General features: G+C 44.9%; 1 protein-coding gene across 1 annotated transcript in view; it reads right to left on the bottom strand.

The window, feature by feature from the left end:
• LOC146200576 (endothelin-converting enzyme 2-like) overlaps positions 1 to 4,104 on the bottom strand; it is a 60,631-nt gene extending 56,527 nt beyond the window's left edge. The window contains exons 1-2 of the mRNA XM_084592398.1: positions 4,032 to 4,104; positions 1,135 to 1,337 (exon numbers count right to left, since the gene is read on the bottom strand). Of these exons, the coding sequence (XP_084448524.1) occupies positions 1,135 to 1,337; positions 4,032 to 4,104 (276 nt within the window). The remainder of the gene's footprint in view (positions 1 to 1,134; positions 1,338 to 4,031) is intronic.
• Between the last annotated feature and the right edge of the window lie 17,040 nt (positions 4,105 to 21,144).

The following is a 21,144-nucleotide window of genomic DNA, read 5'->3' on the forward strand; positions in this document are numbered from 1 at the left end:
TTCTGGCCCAATTTTGAAAAAAAAAAAAGAAAAACGTCTACGCTACCCACAAAAGTGAACATTAATTGAATACAAATAAAAAGATGCATATATTTAGGGATATAATTTTCAGCTACCAACCATTGCCTTATTTTGTAAAATGTTTGACCAAATTTGGCCAAAACTGCAAAGATAAGAGCAGCACTCCACCTCTTCGTCGTTAATAATTTCCTGCAGCTCGAAAAAATTTTGACATGAAAACCAATTGGAGATTTCTTCTTTCCAGTCATCAGGCAACAATATATAAAGTTTTGACAGAAATATAAAAGAAGACCAAGCATTCATTGTTGAATCGTACGTGGAAACACCCTTGAATGAAAGCATAAAGACACGCGGTAAATAGGACACATCCAAAACGCGCTCAGAACTCGGCCATAAATCTTGCTTCGCGGGTGTTCCTTTAATGTGGCCAGATGTACACACTACATCGAAGTTCTTTGTATAGTCAGGTAAGTTCTATGTTGTGTTGAATTTGATGGTGCATAAGCAGCAATACCTCTCATGCTCCAAGTAGAGGTTATGTGTTTCATTGCTCAACCGAAACAAAAAAATTCCGAGAGCACTGTGGAATCTACACTTCAGAAATGCACACGGTGCATACAGTTTGCTCACATTATGATTGTCAACTAAATGCACCGTCATTATCATTGCTAATGTTATCATTGTCATTATCATTATTAAAGCGTCATTGTCATCGCTACTATCATCCTCACGTTAAACAAGGAGAAATATGATGTGCGTTTCACGATACTGGGTGACGCAGTTGGTTAAAATGCTCTGCTGGCGATCCAAGAGATGGAGGTTTGATTCCCGGCGCAAATAGAATTCTTAATTAAGTACTTAATCATTGAAAATCAATGACCAATTAATGTTATGGTATTCACCAAATTACTGATTTACGTCGATGATGTCATCAGTTTGATTGACCGGACTGAAGCTGACTAAATTTTCGAAACTGCCGTATAAGCGGATGGGACGTCACATTAGCTATAGTGTGACTGAAGTGTGTGACAGAATCTTGGCCGACAGTATGAGCCGTTAAACGCTTTCGCCTTAAAAGCGGCAAAGAAGGGTAGGTGATGAGTCAGAGCTCACAGCGCACACAGCCTGCTCCTTGAGCTGTGCGTCGGGCCGCAGCTGAGCCGAGAGGAAGGATTGCACGCCCAGAGTGCGCAATGCCATGGCCACCAGCCGGGACAGATCTAGGCGGCGGGCCTCCTCGTTGCTGGGCGGAAACGGCAGGCCCAGCCTGCCCAGCAGAGCCTTGAGTGGCGCCGAGCCTAGCTCCTCGATGGAGTCTGCAAGGACCCCAGGTTCAGGTGTGTCGGCTGTATTATGGTGACCGCGTCTCTTACTAATTGTAGGGCGACCGAGGAAACAGCGGAGGGTAGCTTATCACAGAGGATAGTCGCAAAGAAGCAGATGACCAGCCGAACTGATGACCCTATGGTACAGCCTCCCCCTTGCATTTCAGAGGTGCCAGGTCCGAACCGCAGTGCTCCCCTGCCGGTTTTGTAGTGGTGACAATAATTTCTAGGGCCTTATAATCGTCTCTTTGAGGCCTGTGGCGAGTGCTTGAAAGAAGGGTCCTCCGCCAGCCAAGATGGCTGGACATAAAAATAGATGTTTCCCGAGGTCCAAACGCAGTTGCATCGACTTGGGCACGGAGGCAATCGCTGCGGTTTATAGGCCTACGGGTTGAAATGGAGTGCGCGTGCTGTCTGTATTGCTCTCTAAATGCGCCTGGAACAGGTCTTATAGACACCAGTGCTGTCAGTCCATTTCATCGGCACCCGAGGAAGGGTCCACGCGTCGTGGTAACACAGGTGCCCTGGTGAAGGAGTCATATGCACTTTAGTACTGCGGCTCAATTTCCTTCACCTGTGCCTGGCTCCGACATTTCTTCTTTTCTGTCTTCTGGCTGCTTTCGGTGAAATTTGCTCCAGTAGAGCAAAATGGCTAACAGCCACTAACGTAAACGCGTAACATAACGTATGTAGTTTCAGCTTTTTCTTGGAATAAGTATTAAGAAACCGAACACCAGTGGGCTGCTCAAGTAGCAGAGGAAACTATGAGCCCTTATGGTGGTACATTGTTTTTGAACAGAAAAGACAGTGCGAAAAAATTATTGATTGTGAACGGTTGACAACTTGCATACTTCATAAGAGCACGCAGGAATCTAAACAAGCCAAGCTCTATAAATATTTTACCAATAGAATCTTTAGGCAAGAAAACTTGGATGAATGCCGTCTTGTGACACTTTCTTTAATAAACCTATTTTCAGTAAGTGTATGTGTGAAAAGTGGTTTATCTGGAGGTAAGGAGAATGATAAGGTAAAATTTTGGCAGCATTTGAGCCCCACATTTAAAAGGCAGTCTACTGCCGGCAACCAGTACAAAATTACTGGCAGGATCTGGGAGATCTCACCACTTGCTGGCAATAATGAAAGAAGAACTGGCGGTTTAACCAGGAATTCATAATTTAAATTGATCATGAAAGTAAGGTTTTAGTAGATGATTACACCATACTGTGTTCTTTCGTTGCTACTAAATGATATCGGATTCAAGTGTGTAAAGCTATACTACGCTTTGCGATTACGGCACAGGGTCATACAGACAAATATTTGTGTTAATAGCAACTTAAGGAGCCTAACTTTTGAACCGCTGCAGTGGTGTAGTGGTTAGGGCGCTCCACTAATGTGCCCAAGGATGTGGGATCGAATCCAGGCCGCGGCTGCGCTGCCGCTTTTTGATGGAGGCGAAAAGCTAGGTGCCCCTGTGCTGTGGGATGTCAGTGCGCGTTAAAGATCCCCACGAGGCCTCAATTTCCGTAGTCCTCCACTGCAACGCCTCGCATAGCCTGAGTTGCTTTGGGGCGTCAAACCACATCAAAACAAAACGAACATACCTTTTATCCCTTTCAATAAATTAACAGCTGTTTTTATTCTTAAATCTTGCTTGATTCGTTTCAAATGCGTTCAAAACAGAAAAAAATCACGCAAGCAGCGCTTCTAGAAAGGAAAACGGTTGTTGGTGTCTGTGGCATATACCACCGGGTTTATTTAATTTAATTATTGATTTCAGTCTTGTTAAAGTTGTCTTAGCGTGCGTACTCATAGCTTTAAAAAAATCTGTGCATCTCAGTTCATTACACATTCTGCACGAGGCTTAGGCGGTGCGGCAGTCGTTGTGTTCATAGAGCTGCACAAAGGAGCTGACGAAGCCTTGCTGAATTAAGCGCTGTTCTAACTCAAAAAGCCTGTTTTTAAGAAAATACATTGTTCTGCGAGACACCTCGGAGTTATTGAGAGATTATTTTCCTGCAGCCTAGATGGAGCTACTTGTGCTGCATTCGAAGAGTCAAAATTAGGTTATTACCAGTTACGACGTTGCCGCGAAGTGAAATAATTCATATGACAATAATTGACTGAACTAGATAATTTTTGCATTCTATCGACCGCATTGTCAAAGCTAAGTTATGATAAGCATTGAGTGTTCTTCAGCGTTGCGCGTTTATTGTTTAACACAAATGATTTGAGGTAGTTTTCAGAGTTAAAGCACGTTGAATTTGCTGCACGCGTTTGTGAAACTGAAGGAGCGACCATTCACCCTGTTTTGTTTTTAGCCACAGCTTTGGAGGCGTTTGGTACTATTACATCATTCATTTGGCGTTGTTAATTCAACTGATGCCTGAAGACAACCCGAAATGGTCAATTAAGAAGGCAACCGTTGCTGACAACAGGCTCGATAATCGTCGTTCAGCTAAAACACGTCTTCAACTGCATGTTTCGAAATAATGCTGCAAAGCATCGGGCGATAAAAAATAGAAACATAATAGCCACAACATACTTATACGATAGACAGGTGGCACTAAAAGCATTAAGAAATTTCTGAAGAGAGGGTTTCCCATCGCAAAGTTTGTGTTCTTCGCATGCTGCGCGTTCCTGCACGAAATATTTCTGAAATAATGCGGGCATCTAACGTTAGCTTACCTCTGTCCATGCAGCCAGTGAACATGGCAGCTGCCTTTTCCTCGGCAGACTGGAGGGCACTGTCGATTGCCATGGATCGATAGTCATCTGAAAGAAAATCAGCAGATATTTGTATGCTAATTGAAATTTCCTGCTGAAACTGTCTTCCCGGCTAGAAGGAAAAACAACAGTAAAAAATGAAATAAGAAAGCGGGGTATGTAGCAACTATCGCAGTTCTCGCTTTCAGATGTTACTCCTGACAAATTTGATGAGTAAATTCGGAGTACAAGCAGACGGATAGTTGTGTCCAGTGCTTTTACAATATTTGAGAAATCAAATCTTAAAAAAAAAGAACAATTTCCGCTTGTGTTCCAAGGAATCCAGAACCAAATACAAACCTTGTTAAAAGGCCAGAAATGGGTAATAGGTAGAACGCGGTGTAACTAAAAGAACATCAATGACGGTTACAACCCCTCTCCCCCCCCCCCCCCCCCCCCCCATAATGCCATCATCATTGGTAAGGGTCTGAATAGAGCACTGAATACCTCCGGTAAATCGGTAATCTTACATCAGTTCTGTAACGAAGTGGAACTTTAACAAAGGATTGCTGTGAATGAGCAACGAGCCTACTACTTTTTCCTGTTGTTAATTAGTTCTATTCACGTATTCGCAAGAAGGTGCATTTGGCTCCAGAGCAGAAATAGCGCAGTTCACTCTTGGTATTGCGATCTTTGCCGCTATTTGCAGAGGTAGCTGTACATCCGCTTAAGACAAGCCGACAGGAAACAGACAAATGCCCACCGTAAAGCTGTCGTACGTATCGAGCCCTCACGGCGTCAGCACGGGAGTTCTCCGCTTGGTGGCGTGACGGCAGGTTCCGGCGCACCCAGCGGCCGCAGACGTGCGCGTAGAAGTCTTCGCAGGCAGGTGACTCCTCGTCAACGTCCTGAGACAGAACCTCCTCTGTGTGTACGAATATGAACCACTGGAGTCTGCTTTTAATTTTTTTTTTACACAAAAAGCTATGAAGGAAGGCCTGCAGCAACAGGAAAAGTCGAGCTAGTTTCTAGGACATTTTGTGGAAACAGCACTTGTCCTGCCTTCCTCGTGCTTGTCTGCTGTGTCTTTTTGTACCGCTTCCACAAAAAAAAAAAAAGAGAGAGAGGTGGTTTTGCTGTTAGGCGAGTAATTAATTCGTCTGTGCTTGTTATTACATTCGCACGTTGTTTCCTTTTAGAAAACAGAAAGTGATTTTGAAAGAATGACTGTTTTCAAGGATTTGTAAACCCTTAAGGTGAGATCAAATGTCAGGTGCGTGGTACGGTCTATTGCGGGCTTGTGCAATTTGCCTGAATAACGGCTCTCAAGCAGTGCTGAGATTCCTTAAGTCTGCAGTTGTTTTTTTTTTTTTTGTTCAACACCAAATAGTGCAGATGTCAGACGTGCATATTTATTTATTGCGCTTCATGAAATACTACAAAATATGTATCTGATCCCCTGCCCTGCAGATGTCTGCTGCAGAACGCATTTCATTAGAACTAAATGAGCAAACGACGATGAAATAGCTAGCGGAAAAACAAGAGTGGCGCGAAAGAGCCGCGCAGGCAGATTTATTGGAAGGCGCATCAAGGCGCCGACCATAGATGTTCCATATAGGGCACCGAATCCAGGCTGCCAGTTTCAACAGTCACTGGTTAAAGCAGAGCTAAGGCCACTCCGACCTTCCAGCAAAACAAATCTGCGCAACCTGTGCCTTGACAAATAAAAAAAACAAAACAAAGGCGTTCAGCCCCTGACTAGTAGCTGGGGGTCAAAGGTCGTTTGAGTAAGTCGAGCAAACAATCTCTTCTTCCCCGCTTGCGCATGAGAGAGAAGTACCTCACCGTGCCGCCAGTAAAGGTGCGGTTTGTCTCTCGGAGGGTGTCGAAGGATGATGACGTAGCACAATAAAGTACCAGTCTTGTCACAACAAGCTCATAAGGCGCATTTCCGGGGTTCAGGGAAGCTGCACTGGAGTTTTACGCGTCCACCACTAGTGCTGCCTAGCGGCTGTCGCGTCACTCGCTTAGTAAGACGACTGCCGCTACAGCATGTGGAGGGACGGAAGTGCGGCTAAATTATCGCGAAATCGAAAGCATGCTGCAGCATTTACGAGGTTTCTCTGCAGTCGATTCCGCCTTAGTATACAAAAAAAGACCCCTTAAGATCGAAGGTAAAATTTTGGGCTGATTTCACTGTAGTGTTTATTTGAGAAAACACCGTCGATCATGCACTGCAGGACAGCGATGCCCATTTGATGTGAGTAGCTCCACTCGGCGGCGATGCTGCGCGATCGTTGCGGTGCATAATTTCATAGTTGGCGGCAGATGGCGTGCGCCACGCTCCCTCCTAGAGAGCCGGGTGAAGGCGCCGTCGTCGCGCTCCTTGTTGCCATGGAGACGGCAGGAACGATAGACAAGGAGACCTAGAATATGTTTTTCGCGTTCCCGGTGTGGCGTAGTCGCTTAACGCGCTCGGCTATTTATCGGAGGTGTATACGACCTGGATTCCCGTTGGGGGGTGATCCTGGTGCAATGCTTGTTTCAGCATGTATACTAATGAATCTCTTAAGACTCGGCATATTTTCTTCAGTTTAATCGGGAACATTCCGCTTAATGTAAATATCGTGCCGAAGGTTGGCTGCAGCACGATGAATGGATGTTTAAGTCATGATAAGTGCTGCCTGATGCGTCGCCCTGTGTTTTGTTTTATATATTTTTGGACTCGAAATTTTCTACGCCGGCGTTTTTTTTTTTTTTTTTTTTTGTTCCAGCGGACGCGCGGGGAGGAAGGGAGTAGACCAATGGAAATGCAATGATTAGAAAACCATCTATTGATGATGTTCATTTTCTCCTCTTAGAGATAGGAGGGTGCGTGCGGAGCCTAGGGATATTAGACGATGTGGCAATTCTCCCTGGCGCACTCACATCGTTAGGTCACCGACAACTCGTGCCTGTAAATTATTAGCAGAGCAAATGCGACCGCTTAATTGCTTAATGTGGCAATAAAACAAGCCTTTTATATTAATCATTCAATGCGAATATCGGCGTTATTCGATAACAAAAGACAAAAAACCATTGAAATCGTTGTCGTGCGTGGTCGTAAAACGGCAAGCGTCGAAAATGCGATGGCGGGCCTTTTTTCTACAGGTGTACGTTCCGCTGCTGGGTACTCACAGTGTATTTCATATTTCGGCAGAAGAAATGTAATATTAATGGGCGAACATTTCTCGACTAATATGGTTGAGTCTTCTTCGGAAAGGTAATAGATAAGCATTGCACGCATTCATTGCGCTTATCAAGCACAGCACGCAGTAATCGATATGAATGTAGATATCTTTTCCTTTTATATGGTATTTCACTTTCATTAGCGATGATTCATGGCTGGTTTGGGGGGTTTAGCGTCTCAAAGCGACTCAGGCTATGAAAGGTGCCGTACTGCAGGGCTCTAGAAAATTCGACCAGCTGTTGTTCTTTAACGTGCACTGACATCGCACAGCACAGGGAATAAGCGATACTTCTTTGCTGCCAGATGTTGTCTGCTCAATGTACTGCTCCTTTTTTTTTCCTGTGCGGAAGTAACCATCCAATAGCGAGAAAAAAAGAAATTCCAAGCCAAGAGTTCTAACCTGCGGGTAATTACGTTGTGTTTCCTCTAATGCAGCGACGTCGCGGCTCGTTTTCAAGTAACAGGCAGATGCGATCAGGTCGCGGTTTTCAGCCAGTCTACAGAAATTAGTCATTGAAGACATTAAAGCTGTTATAAAGACGCTACGCACGAAAGAGAAAGCTCATAATCCGTCGACCGGCGCATCCACGACCCGGCGTCTCCTTTGTTCCGTAATACTGTACGATTGCTCATTTTATAACAAGGGGGCGCTTCGTATCTGACTTTATGTGAAACTGTCATTGTGCGCAATGGAGGAGGTCACTGCCCTTATATAGTCTGCAGAAAATGCCAAATATTATAAAACGAGTGGCCCAAAACGCGCATTTTTCATGCGTTCACTTCGTAGCCGAACAAAGTAATATAATATTATTGTAGACTAAAACTGCGGTAACGACAGGAAGGAGGTAAGGAGACACACGCCCTGTTTTGTCCTCTTGTGTTCGTTTCCTCGGATTTAGTTTACAATGTCTCACCAACTGTCCTATAGCCAAGCTCTTCAACAGCACTCACCGTAATATACGGGCGTTTCCCACGATTCAGTTCATGTGTCCTGCGCCGGCTGCGACCGTCTTTAACTCACTCAATCAAGCACTAAACATGACCCTGTCGATCAATCAGGACCTGTCCCAACCACCTTTTACGGCAGCAACGGTTTCTCGGCAGAACGAGCTGTATACGTTACCTTGCAATAGGAGAGCGTGCCTACAAGCTATTTGTCGGTGGCCTTATCGAAGTGGTCCAGAATTGCTTTCCGAAGTTGTGCTAGCTGGGATATTTCATGTATCTATACATGGATTATGTGCAGGACACGCGCGCTTTGACACAAGTATGCGGAACACTATTCAGTCTGGAGCAATCGCCTCAAGAAAATGAACTTTCAGCAAAAATACCACATTTATAGAGAATAAATTCTAAGGTATGTTGCTGAAAATAGAAAAAGGAGCCACAAAATTGCTTAAATATTCGCAGTGTAAAATAGATCTGGTGTCAACGTTTGTGGTTTATTCTTATCTCTGTGCCTACCGTAAATGGAGGTGACGCACAGTGCTCCCGCAATGCCATGTTCACGGAATCTAGCATGATAAGGTTACCTTCGGCCCGACAATCGGGATTTCGGCAGATGACGACATCCAAGCTGTCATCCAGGTTTCCTGCACAAAACACGACATATAGAGTTCTTGAGCTGGGCTAAGCCTCAACATAGCAAATGTGCTCATAATGATAGTTTTCAGCACGCAAGAAGAATGATATTGTATCGCTACTGAAAACAACTAGCAGTATGCATGTTCTTCAGAACAAGCCTGAGTTGCATACCCTGGAGGGCATGCCAGATCCAAAACTGGCCCTGTACTACGCGAGGTGGGTCGAAATTCAATTGTTATCTAATTTTGTCCCCTGATAATCAGCCGGCTCGGGCTACGTTTTTTTTAGCGGAAAATCATTGTTACCTTAACTATAGAGTGTATAGAAACTTAGGTTCTCCGTTCTGGACATCAGCTATTTCGTCGAATTATATTTTCGTTTCTTCATTTCAGGCCGTAATATCATAAGTAATATCTCTCAAGCATTCTAATCTCTCAGCGCAACCATCACTGAGTGCTCCGTAGCTCAGTTGGCTATTTACAACTTGAAGCCATTTCGTCAGCCTCTATTTTCCGTTGAAAAGCAGCCCAGGAATTCAAAAACAAAATAAAAGTAGAGGCCACCATCGCTGACCTTATCTGAGATTTTTACGAGGCACACACATACGTACATATCGGCCAACAAACAAAACCTATCTTCAAATCTCTCTCGCGACCAAACTCTGTTCTTATAAGCCAGGCTGAAACAGACGCTTTAGTTGGCACTCCATAAGTGCAGACAGCGAAAAAAGGAAGGGTCGTTTTTGAGCTTCCTGCACTCACTTCTGAGCCTTCATGTTTCGGCGTCTGCCACTGCTCACACACATCGGAGCTATAAGCACACTTACAAGGACTTGATTTTAATATCTTAAACTGCTATTCAGCGCCTTATTGGCGTACGTTTCCACGAAATCTCAAGCCAGTTAATTGCCGTCGCATGATATTTGGTTTGCATTTTCTTGCAGAGTTAATTTTGATGAATAGCCACACTTGCGCAAGACATAATAACACAATGCATTTGCAAAGGAGCGGTTGATGCACGTGCAACACAGAAGGAAGACCGTGTTGCAGCGTTTCCAGCTGTCTATTCGAGGTCACAAGCGGGTATGAATTGAACTTGGAAACCGAAATAGCGCTGCGCTTATCAATACTCACTTTCAATTCCCTCAACATAGCATGCAAGTAAGGGTTCTGAACTAAATAATGCGGTCAAAAAATGTTTTCTTCACATGAATAGCGCGTTAGAGAGTGAATTTATATAGCACCCGGTCATTGGAAAAGAGATTTTATGCTACAAAACGAGTCACGGTAAAGAACAGAGCAGCCACGAGATGACGCTTCAGAGTGCAATAAGTGTGCCGTCAGAAGGTACCAGTGATAGTGCTCGTTTTTCTTAAGCCTCCAAACGTTTTCGAAATTTTCATAAACGACACAAATGTTTCACGCGCTGCTTTAACACCAGGTGTAAGAGCTATAACAATAATTCTGTTATATTAAGTGGCGACGTCAGAATGAATTTTTACACCAGTGTAAATATCCATTACAGTTCTTCCATATACCATGCATTCATGCACCAAGCATGAAATGAATTTAGCTCCCGTTGTTGACGCGCCGCCGTACAGGAGGTAAACTGAACACAAGTGTCTTCTTTCCGCGCTGATTCCATGGCGAAAACCTGATATGGCGAGAAACTACCTCATTTCTCGCTGAACTTCTTAAACGAGCCAGCGGATGGGACACGTGATGGAGCGGAAATGCGACTCTCTTGAGCACCCTCCGCCTTTTCTCTAATGCATTTTATGATTGCGTATAATCTCGATGATTAAATCGACTGCGATTTGAGAACGTCAGTTCCACTCTACGCACTGCAACTCCCAGGTTCGTGTGGCGCCGCGACTTTGAACTTGAACCAGGAGACGCCGTTGGGGAGGGCGCCAAGAATTTTGACTACCTAGAGTTTTTTTACGTGTGCTCATCACGTGACTAGGCAGGGGTTTAACAACTACTTCAACAGAGTTTGGTTGCTCAGCAGCACCTTGAGTGAGTGCCGCGCTAGTCCAAGTGCCTGCGCCAACGCTTCGTCACCGGTGTCAGGTTGATGTGCAGCCATTGTTTAACCAGGATAAACCACATCAATCTTTTTGCAATTTTCTACAGCGCTCTTCCGCATACTTCCTCCTTTGCCCATGTTCCTTAACTGACTTTGTTCGTTCAATTCTCCTCAATGTTCCCGTCCGCGTTTTGAAGCATGAGTCGTAGCCGTAATTTACCTGCGCGTAGCTGTTTACACGTAGTTTCAGTTGTTACCTCGTGAGATAAATCTCGCTAATCTCTTGTGCTGACGTTACAGACCAATTACGCCTCCACAGGCACATCCGGCACCCGCCAATACAAATACAAAAATATAGTGAAGTGAGATGAGGTCCTGTGCAGCTTGGACCTCAAAGCCCAAAGGGCCCTGGTCGAGAGAGCTTGGGTAGCGGTGACGGTCAAATGCATCCTTGAATAGGGGCTGCCCCCCAGTACCGCAACGATCCCCACGTGTCTTTCCAAATTCATTTCAGTGCTTAAGTAAACGTTTTCCGCCCTTCTGCTATTTCATCATAGCAGTGCTTTTAAAAAGTGGACCGCTGGTTGTCCTCCCATAGCCATCATGAGCCAGTTTAGGAGCACAATGTTCGTGCGCGATCGCAACTGCCGTGAAGGCACCAAAATGAGGAGGGCACTCACCACGGGCAGCCTGGAGTGACAGCGCGACGATCCTCTGGCGCCCTGTGGAAGAGAATGGATGCAAGGCAAACAATGTATGACCAAACAGTGATTACGAAAATGTTGCTAGACCGCACTGATGGATGAGGATGACTGTTCCCTAGGAAAAACCGTAAAATACCTCATTTTGTACATGGCAGTGGTGGAGCAGAGTTTCTTGAGGGCTAGTTGGTTCATTGCAGATAGGGGTATAACTGCGCGAGGAAAAAAGAACAAGGGACATATGAACGTAAAACGACACCATTGGCGAAGACGTCCAAATAAACAGTTGGAATTCTGCACCCATTTTGCCATTTTATGTATTTATGTCGCTTGTACTCTCTTGTTTGCGCAGTTATACCCTATTCAGTACTTCAGCAAATGCACATTCTGCTGGTAGGCTCGCTGCCCAAATAACACTAGGACACATGTGTCTCAGAGTTGGCCAATTTTCGCCTGTCGGAAGCTTGTTTTACTCGAAATTGCTAAAGCCGCTAGTTGGTTTCCAGCCCGCAGGACGGCGCAAACAGATCTGCTTCGTTGGCCACTAAAGTGGATGCACTGCGTCCTGGCCGCAGCCGATTAATTTACGTGCTAAACTGCCGGTCACTCGCATTGCGCTGTGCATGCTGTCGTCTTGAGCAACTTCCATGCATTCGAAGTGGGTACGAAAACTGAAATCTTAGGGTTAAACGAAGTGTATGCGCTCCGAATTCGCACCTGCAGCCTAACAGCGATAGCCTGTCCATCACTTTAGTCTATTTCCGCTACTACCCGCATTCTCGAAGAAATAAAATCCGATGGGGCGTGCCACTCTGAGGCCGACGAGACCTTCCACCTATCAAGCGCGGTGGGAAGAAAAACTGCGCCGTCATTTAGTTTTAAACACAGGGCGCGGCAAAAGAATATGCGTTTCTGGCCACAGAGCTATGCCACTCTTTGGAGCCTGCTTATCTACGTTCAAGGCTTCGAGCGATACCCAGAAATATTGGATATTTTCTAGAAACGTGCTCTTAAGAAATTGTTTATTTTTTTTACATATTGCACAACTTCACCATTACAGCACATTCTGATATCATTATCATGCCGGCTTCTAGCTTTAATAAATACGCCCCATTGTTTTTTTTATGGCACGCTGACCATTTCTTAAGTTCGGGCAGTATTCAGGAGGAAACTTTTGCTACGTATTTATAGAAACTATGATTAGGTCATTTTGTTTATAAAATATCTCAATAATTCACGAATCGCCTAAAAAGCGTTTAGGAATACTCCGCATTGGTTCTATGAGCGAGTCCTGCAGGGTTAGTCAGTTAGTTACTGTTTTTATTATATGACACACTTCAGAGGAAATCTTTTGCGACGCATCGGTGGCTAAGGCAATTACTGTCACTATGTTCATAAAAGTAGTTTACTAATATATTAAAAAATTCAGCTCACTGCTTCCTATGGCTGTTTTAATTACTCGCTTCCAGCGAAGAAATATTAAAAGCAAATTTTTCACTAATCGTAAGCTTAGTACATTGCCATGAGCATGTTCTTAGGGTTAACTTTAACATCCCACAGTTTCCTGCCAATTAAATGGTGTCTCAGAATACGAGACGCATTCATGCTGCGCTCTGGACGCCGTCTTGTATGAAGTCAGCATCTCTTACGACAAAACAACATTAAAGAGGGCATTGAGGGGTATTATTTTCGAATTTGTGACTCTATTGTAATACCTGTAAGGAAAGTTTCATCCAGAAAGCAGTGTATAAGCCTCATATAAAGGTGATGAAGGGAGCACATGGCATCGTGCCTACTGCTGCATGTTTTAGGGCTCTTGAAGGCACGTTGGCACACAAAGGCACAGGATCCCAAAAGAGCCGTAAGTGAAATAGTGAGCGCAGGGTATGCCACCGAAGGCACATGGTCAAACACTATGGCTTTATGACATAGTTAGCACAAAAGAGCGACAGCCAAGGTAGGAGAAAGGCGTTTTTTACGTTGAGTTTATCATGAATTATATTCAACTCGCTCAACTTTCCATCTTACTGCTATGGCTTTGTTCCTACAAGTGGAAACAAGTAAGCAAAATCCTAAGCTTATCCGTAAGCAAAATCGTATTTAAACCCCTGCCTGTAATGATCGCTCTGCTAAGACAAAGACAAATCCTCTTGTCGAAACATTGGCTCGGTCTGCGAACTGAGGCTTCCCCCACCTCTACCCTTGTTCAGTGCTCTTTCATACCATATTAGCCATCCCCTTCCTTAGTTCGAGGCTTAGTTAATCAAGCTATGAATCGGCAAACAAGGCAGTGTAAATTCTCACTTGTACAAACAATAATTCCGCGCACAGAATTTAGCCTATGCAGTTGGTGAGTACCGGCCGAAGCATCGGCGCGTACGAGTAGGTCCTTGCGCTTATCAATTGTTTAACTACTGAAGACTGATTGCTCACAGAATAGAAAATATGATTGCCCCTTCACGAAGCAGCACTTTTCCTGAGCAAAGAAGGCTTGTTCGATCCCCGGGAGGTATCAAATTTATTATCCACGAAGGCACTGATGCTCGGCAACAAAAGTTTCAGAGGGATGAACTAACAGATTCTGCTGCAACGGGCCGATGTATGCGTGACGCGTAGTATTAGGCAGCTTCAGCAGTAATGAAGCAATAATTATAAGATAACGTGAAAGCAAAGAAACAGGAGCAAAACATTGCAGGTCATAATCTGGTGCCAATAAAACTACTCTGTGTTTGGAAAAAATCATTAGCACGAAGCGTGGAGTAGCCATGATTGCTGTCTGTGCTCAAGAATTGGCTACTTGAAACACACCTCTGCACAGATGCCCTAAAGACTTCTCACGAGGTCCCCACTGTTCAACCCTATACCACGTTATTTTCAACCCTACCACGTTCAAGGGAACGGTCAAACGGCACCGCTTCTGCCGGAACTGTCCGAAAGAGCTCTGCATCAGGCACCTGACAGCGGCGCTCCCCTCGCACAGAAACCTTTAATGGCAACTGCATGAGGCGACATTCCTTTGCGATGTATCGTGCGATGACGTCATTGCTTATCATTGCCGCTCATGCATCAGCACGAAGCGACCAGGTCCGGCGACGCAGCGGCGCTGTAGATAAAGGACTGGGTAAAGAGCGGACACTCGGCGAAATCTGGCCCTATGAAATGACGCATGAATGATAACGTTAGTTCGGCAACACCAAACGGATTGTGCTACCAGCATCGCCGCGCGCGCGGGGGCCGCCAGCGCAGACCGAAGCAGACTGCGGAAAGGCAGTTGTCTACGCGTGCTGTGTGTGTTCGTGAGGACAGACTGCGTAGTTTACGGCTTTCTTGGCCTTGGAAGAACTACTGCAGTTTGTCAGAATGGCGAGGTGAGCAACATTATTTGCCTTAAAACGATGTATTTCGAGCAGTTTAGGCTGACTGCGCCGACTGGTTCCTTGAATTGCGCAGCTCGTGAACAGGCGCTGGTGCGCACGTCAAGGGCCAGCCAGTTCGTGACACCCCGGCAGCTTCCAGCAAAGCCGAAGGTGGGAAGTGTGTTCTGCTTGAAAACTACGCTACATTCAAGCAGTTAAGCTCAGCATTCCGACTTGCGTGATTGTGAATGGAGGCCTATTGCTCAGTAATGACCTAACAAGGGATCGCCGATTGATGCGCAGTTAGATAAGAGCGAAACCACGCTCTTTGCTTGGTTTGCTTAGCGGTTAGTTTTGCATGGTTTCGCGTTGCGTTTTACATGTGGGGGTGTTTTTTATGGCCTTCACAAGTGCACAATCTCTTTCGTTGGAATGTTTTGTTGAAATGTGAAAACGAGCGTTCTGGCAAGCAGGAAAGAAAGGTAACGTGCAAAAAGCTGGAAAACCAGAAACTTGTGTGTCGAAGGCTGTCGTCTCAGGCACCTGTGACAAAACGCGCATTTGCACGGGCGCAGCAAGGGAATACGCTTTAAAAAAAACAGCCACACATAAGGAAACGCCGAGGTGTTTCTAAACAGCTTCATACTAAATGAGTGGCGCGCCATGGAGGAAGCAAAAAACTTAGGAGATGCTCTGACGTCACTTTTTTGAAGCCAGCATGGCCGCGCGGCTGCGCCGTGACCGGACGCTGCAATGTCTCTCCTTCTCCTTTACCCTCCACATTTTTTATCCGAGCGACGCCCACGTACCTTCGGCCCTTAGCAACGCTGTTGCCAGTAGCCCGAGTTTTCATAGCAACAGCGATTGCATTGTTAGTGGCTCGACTTGGCTAACCCCAAAATTTTGACGTCACTTCCGCCACACTTTGTTCAATGCATTGTGAATGGCAAGGGCCTCTCCCTAGTTATTTCCGTCCTCCATGTGGCGCACCGATCATTCCGTCCTCTCCGTTTCTGAAAACGTGCATTCCACCCGCGCATTTACTTTCATTGCTCCTCACTTACACTATAAACGTCTGGCTGGTAGTCGCTTTGTTGTTGCCGCAGGTGCATCAGATATTTTTATCGAATGAAACGTGTAGTCGGCTGTCTATGCAGCTTTTAAAACCAAAGATTAACACCGGGAAATGGAGCAATGCTTTGAAATTACTGGTAAGGATTTTCGTCGTGTAGATTTATGTGTTTTTTACGTGGGCACGCACGCGAGGTTCGGCAAATCATTGACCATGTCCGTAATTTTATTTCTTTACAGCTTTCTCATGTTTAATCTGTTGCACAGTTTCGGTAAAAGGTTTATCACGATGACAAATATTGGTTGGTTGGTTGGTTCACAGGAAGGGAAAGGCGCAGTATCTCTCACACTTGCTCTGTGGACACCTGAACCACGCCGTAAGGAAAGGGATGAGTGTGAGAGCGAAAGTGGAAAGAGAGAAAGGGGAGCCGTAGTGGAGGGCTACGGAGTAATTTCGACCACCTGGGGATCTTTAACGTGCGCTGACATCGCACAGCACACGGACGCCTCTTCGTTTCGCACTTTAAATTTTCCAGCCAATGCCAGGATTCGGCCGTCTCTGCTGTGTGCCCTGGTGAAACAATTGCAGCATACGTGCAAGAGGTCAGGACCAATCTCCCGCATCCCACGAGTCAATAGATTTGAGGTTTCACTTTCGGCTTATTTCACGGGACGTATTTTTACAACGATATAAATATTAATCAACTTGAAAAATGTGTTAATAGTCGTGATATAAATGTCCCTAATGTTTCCTGAATAATAATAATAATAATAATAATAATAATAATAATAATAATAATAATAATAATAATAATAATAATAATAATAATTTGTTCACACGAAGAGAAAGGCGCAGTATCTGTCACACTTGCGCTGTGGACACCTGATCCACGCTGTAACGGAAGGGAGAAAGGTGGAGTGAAAGTGGAAAGTGAGAAAAGGGAGTAGTAGTGGAGGGCTACGGAGTAATTTCGACTACCTGGGGATCTTTAACGTGTGCTGACATCGCACAGCACACAGACCCACTTTGTTTCGCCTCCATCGAAACTCAATCGCCGCGCTCGGGATAGAGCCCGGAACTCCGGCACAGTAAAATCAGTGCATATTTTGACATTCCAACCAATTGGCCATGTGATAACATTGCAAGCTAAGCTTGGTTGGTTCATACTGTTTACTGTTCCAAAGAGACCCAGGCTTATTATAACGACGCGCATAATACGGAAACAATTTTTATATTGAACCTGTTGGGTATTCTGGCTATGAATGTAACGAGTTGTAGTTACAATTTCATCGTACAATTAATGCAAGGCATTTTGTAACACGAGTCTGAATGTTTTCCACCTTATTTCGGGCTTCCAGAATATTTGTGTTTAGAAACCCTTCAAACTTTCTGAGAAAGGTTATGCTGAGGATGAAAGACGTGACCGTCTGCTGGAAGTTTGCTGTCAAGGTCGTACCCAAACGCCCATGAAGGTGTGGGGAAAGGGGGCGCATTTAAGCTCACAGCAATGTTGTCCCTGTTTAAAATATTTGTTTAGAATAACATACAGGGTAGTCTGAGTATTGTGAGTATTGTGAGCGAGTGTATCGTGAGCATAGCGTATGTTTATTTTCTTTGTGTTTTGTTTTGTGTTACCTCCTCTGCTGCCTTCTTCCAAAAGAGGTCTATTTTCTTATCTATCATTTTCCGTACTTTGTATATCTGCATGTCGTGCTACATTTGCCTACCTGTGTATTGTTTCTTGCCAACTGTAATATTTTTTTTTTCACTTTTTGTTTAGTAATGTACACTTCGGCGTGTGTATCCTACGTTTTTTCTGTCTTCCTGGTTGCTTTTGTGCACCAACCTGTGACAGAATTGTATTGGTTTTGTATTTCTATGAAGCAAAATAAATGTTCATTTTACAGAGGTACTGGCATCTTTCCTGCAATACTGCTGTTTGGCAAATGCTTTGAGGCTGTTGCGGTGATGTGACCTAACTTCATATTTCAATGCTGAAAATAAACAGGGAAGCAATACCACACCGTACAGAACAGAAATAATGCGCCGACAGGGTGTGGCAGTACGGCAGCGCTTGCATTCAAATTGCGCGCCATGGCGCAGCTCATTTCGGCGTTCAAACCACGCGCCTTTAACCGAAAGCGGATATGCGTTAAGCACCGGCCGTTTCCGGCGCTACAGTGAACTGGGCCGCTGGGCCCTATGGAAGTGTCCCTCTCTTCACCCAATCCTTTCTCCATGGCGGCTCATTTTCAGTGTTAATATTTCAGCCCACCTCACCGTGCTGTCACTCCGAACCACCCAGGAAATAGTTATATGCGAGTAGCCCGTTTTTAAGACTAAATAACATGAAGTGCGGCAAATAACTGAAAGAATTTCTTATAACGACTCGCATCTCTAACGCACACAGTGCAATGTTGTCTACTGCGATCTGCGGTGCAAAAACACAGGTGGGGGGACCTCTCGCTTCTTTCTATAATAAATAATAATATCTAGCCACAATAGCACTTCTTTCTATTAACGCACCAAGCTTTCAGGGAACTATCTCGGTGCTCTGAAGCACGGCTCTGAAGATACTAGAGGTTCTCTGCTGAAGCCCCGCAAGAAAAACTTCACTCGTAAAGGGACTCCAACAAACGTGGCGCGCCCGCAAAGCCCGCTGCAATTAGCTGTCTCCTGAAATGCTTCCAGGCAGTGAGCGAAATATTCTCCAAACCCAGAACCTGGGCGATGGGAAGATCAGCGGTTCATTGTCGGACGCCAGCTCCCCACGCGGCGTGCCGCTGCGAATCATCGCCATATGCGGTTAGCGCTTTACTACTGAAACTCAATGACCACTCATCTCTAGCTGCCTGTATGCAGACCTACGTTCTTTCTACAGCAGCCACAAAAACACTGAGGCCGGTATGCATCATCGTCACATTTGGTAAACCTTGCTGAGTAAGTGAAATTCTTGTGTTGAATGAGGGGACCTAATGACTCACGTTAGGCTTAAACAAGTTCCTAACAAAATTGTAAGGCAAGTAAATAATGAAAAGTGGCGTGGTTTTTTGGGCTTGTTGGTACATGATTCCAATACACTATAGCGCAGCAAAAAACGAGGACACAAGAGACGAGATACGAACACCACGAGCGCTAACTTCCAACAAATTTTATTCGCCTGAAGCATCATATTTATACGGCAGAAAAGCAGGAATCACTTGTGCCAACAGTATCAATTCCTTAGAAAGACGAGCTGTTTATCTGAGAGGAGAATGGAAGGTGTGCTTACACACGCGCATCCTGAACTATTTATCTTTTCGGCTTCAATGATGTCGCGCGTTATCATTTCTCTGCTTTTTCCCATTACCACACTTTTATCAAAGAAAGGCTTACAGGTTTTTGACTTGCATTCGAGAATGTGGTCAACCAGCGATCCGCCTTGCCGGCCGTTTCTGACGTTGCGAGCGTGTTCCATTAGGCGCTCGTTCAGACAGCTCCCCGTCTGGCCGATATAGTGTTTCCCGCATGACAAGGGAAGTTTATATACAACACCTTCATCGCACGTGACGTACGGCTTCTGGTGCCTAATTGCGCATCCGCGCGCTTTGTTGGTGTTGGTTTCTTTCAGCTTGCAGAGCGTAGAAAGTTTCTTTGGCGCCGAGAACACTACGGTCGCATTTGCTCGTTGACCAATTCTTTTCAAATTGGGAGAAATCTTGTGCAGATATGGTAATACAAAAAGGTTTTTCCGTTCCCGAGGAACCGGATTTAGGTGGCATTGATTTTCTGGTTTCCTTTTTTTAAGAAGTTTTTCGGCAACAGAAACTTGAACATGGGCGGGATATCCAGCATTAGTCAGCCTCCTGGACTGCTCTTGAAAACTATCGCTCATCATGTGTGGACAAGATTTCCGGAGAGCATTTTGAAAACATAAATTGACAATACCTCTTTTCACATGTTTAGAATGAGCGGAGTGATATGGCAGCATCGGCTTGTCGCTACGCGGCTGATAGGCCCAGCATATGTGATGAGCGTGAAAGGTGAAGTTAATATCTAAAAATCTAATGGAGTTATTAATGGGCAATTCGGATGCTAGAACAAGCGGTTTAAAATGCTCTTTCATGATAGTTAAAATGCTTTGAGCCTTTGGCTCAAAAGAGCCATGGTCACACTTAACAAGAATAAAAAAATCATCAACAAATCTAAAGACTGATTACGTCAAAGCTGTCAAGGTGGCTGGAAACAGCCTTGTCAAGTTTGGATAAAAGCAGATTACTCAGAATCGGCGCTATGCACGACCCGATGCGTATCCCTTCTTTCTGAAGGTAGGGTTTTCCTTCCCAGTTAATAAACGTTGACTGCAAGTAAATAGCTAACATTTCTAAAAAACTGCTCGCCGACACACCCGCCGAGTTCTGGAAAGCAACACACCCGAACTCATCTATGTACTCCTCTACACAGCACAGCACCTTGTCGTTCGGCAGCGAGTAATAACGATCCTTAACATCCACAGAAAATGCAACAATGCTGCCATCAGAGCGCGACCGAACGAAGTCTAAAATTACGTCAGATTTCTTAACCATAAAAGGATCGTCAAGCGGCAAAAGGTTAAGTTTACTTTGTAAGTACATTGAAACAGTTTTTTGCCATGTGCCAGTTTCAGAAATGATCACTCTGAATGGTTTTTCCGGTTTATGGGTTTTTGCACTGAAAAACACGTCTAAAAATCTTTTCGTGCATCGCCTATTTCTTTAGCCAGCTTGGTAAGGTTTAACTGGTTGCATAGCTTCTTCGCTTTAGCTTTAACTTTTGACATCATTATTTCATTGCGGCAGTTAAATACAGATGACACGGCTTCGTCCGCCTTGGACTTGTAAAGTTCAGAGGATAGAATCGCAAAACCACTTTCTTTGTCAGCCGGCAGCACGAACAGGTCCTGTTCCTTGATGTAGGACTCGACGCTCTTGAGGGGTAGCTTGGAAGATCCTGGCTTTGAGCATTGCAAAACGTCCACTTACAACGTGTACTTACAAAGCAAACTTAACCTTTTGCCGCTTGACAATCCTTTTATGGTTAAGAAATCTGACGTAATTTTAGACTTCGTTCGGTCGCGCTCTAATGACAGCATTGTTGCATTTTCTGT

The sequence above is a fragment of the Amblyomma maculatum genome, chromosome 2 (assembly GCF_055883805.1).
Source record: "Amblyomma maculatum isolate TAMU_Amacu chromosome 2, ASM5588380v1, whole genome shotgun sequence".
Taxonomy (NCBI): Eukaryota; Metazoa; Arthropoda; class Arachnida; order Ixodida; family Ixodidae; genus Amblyomma; species Amblyomma maculatum.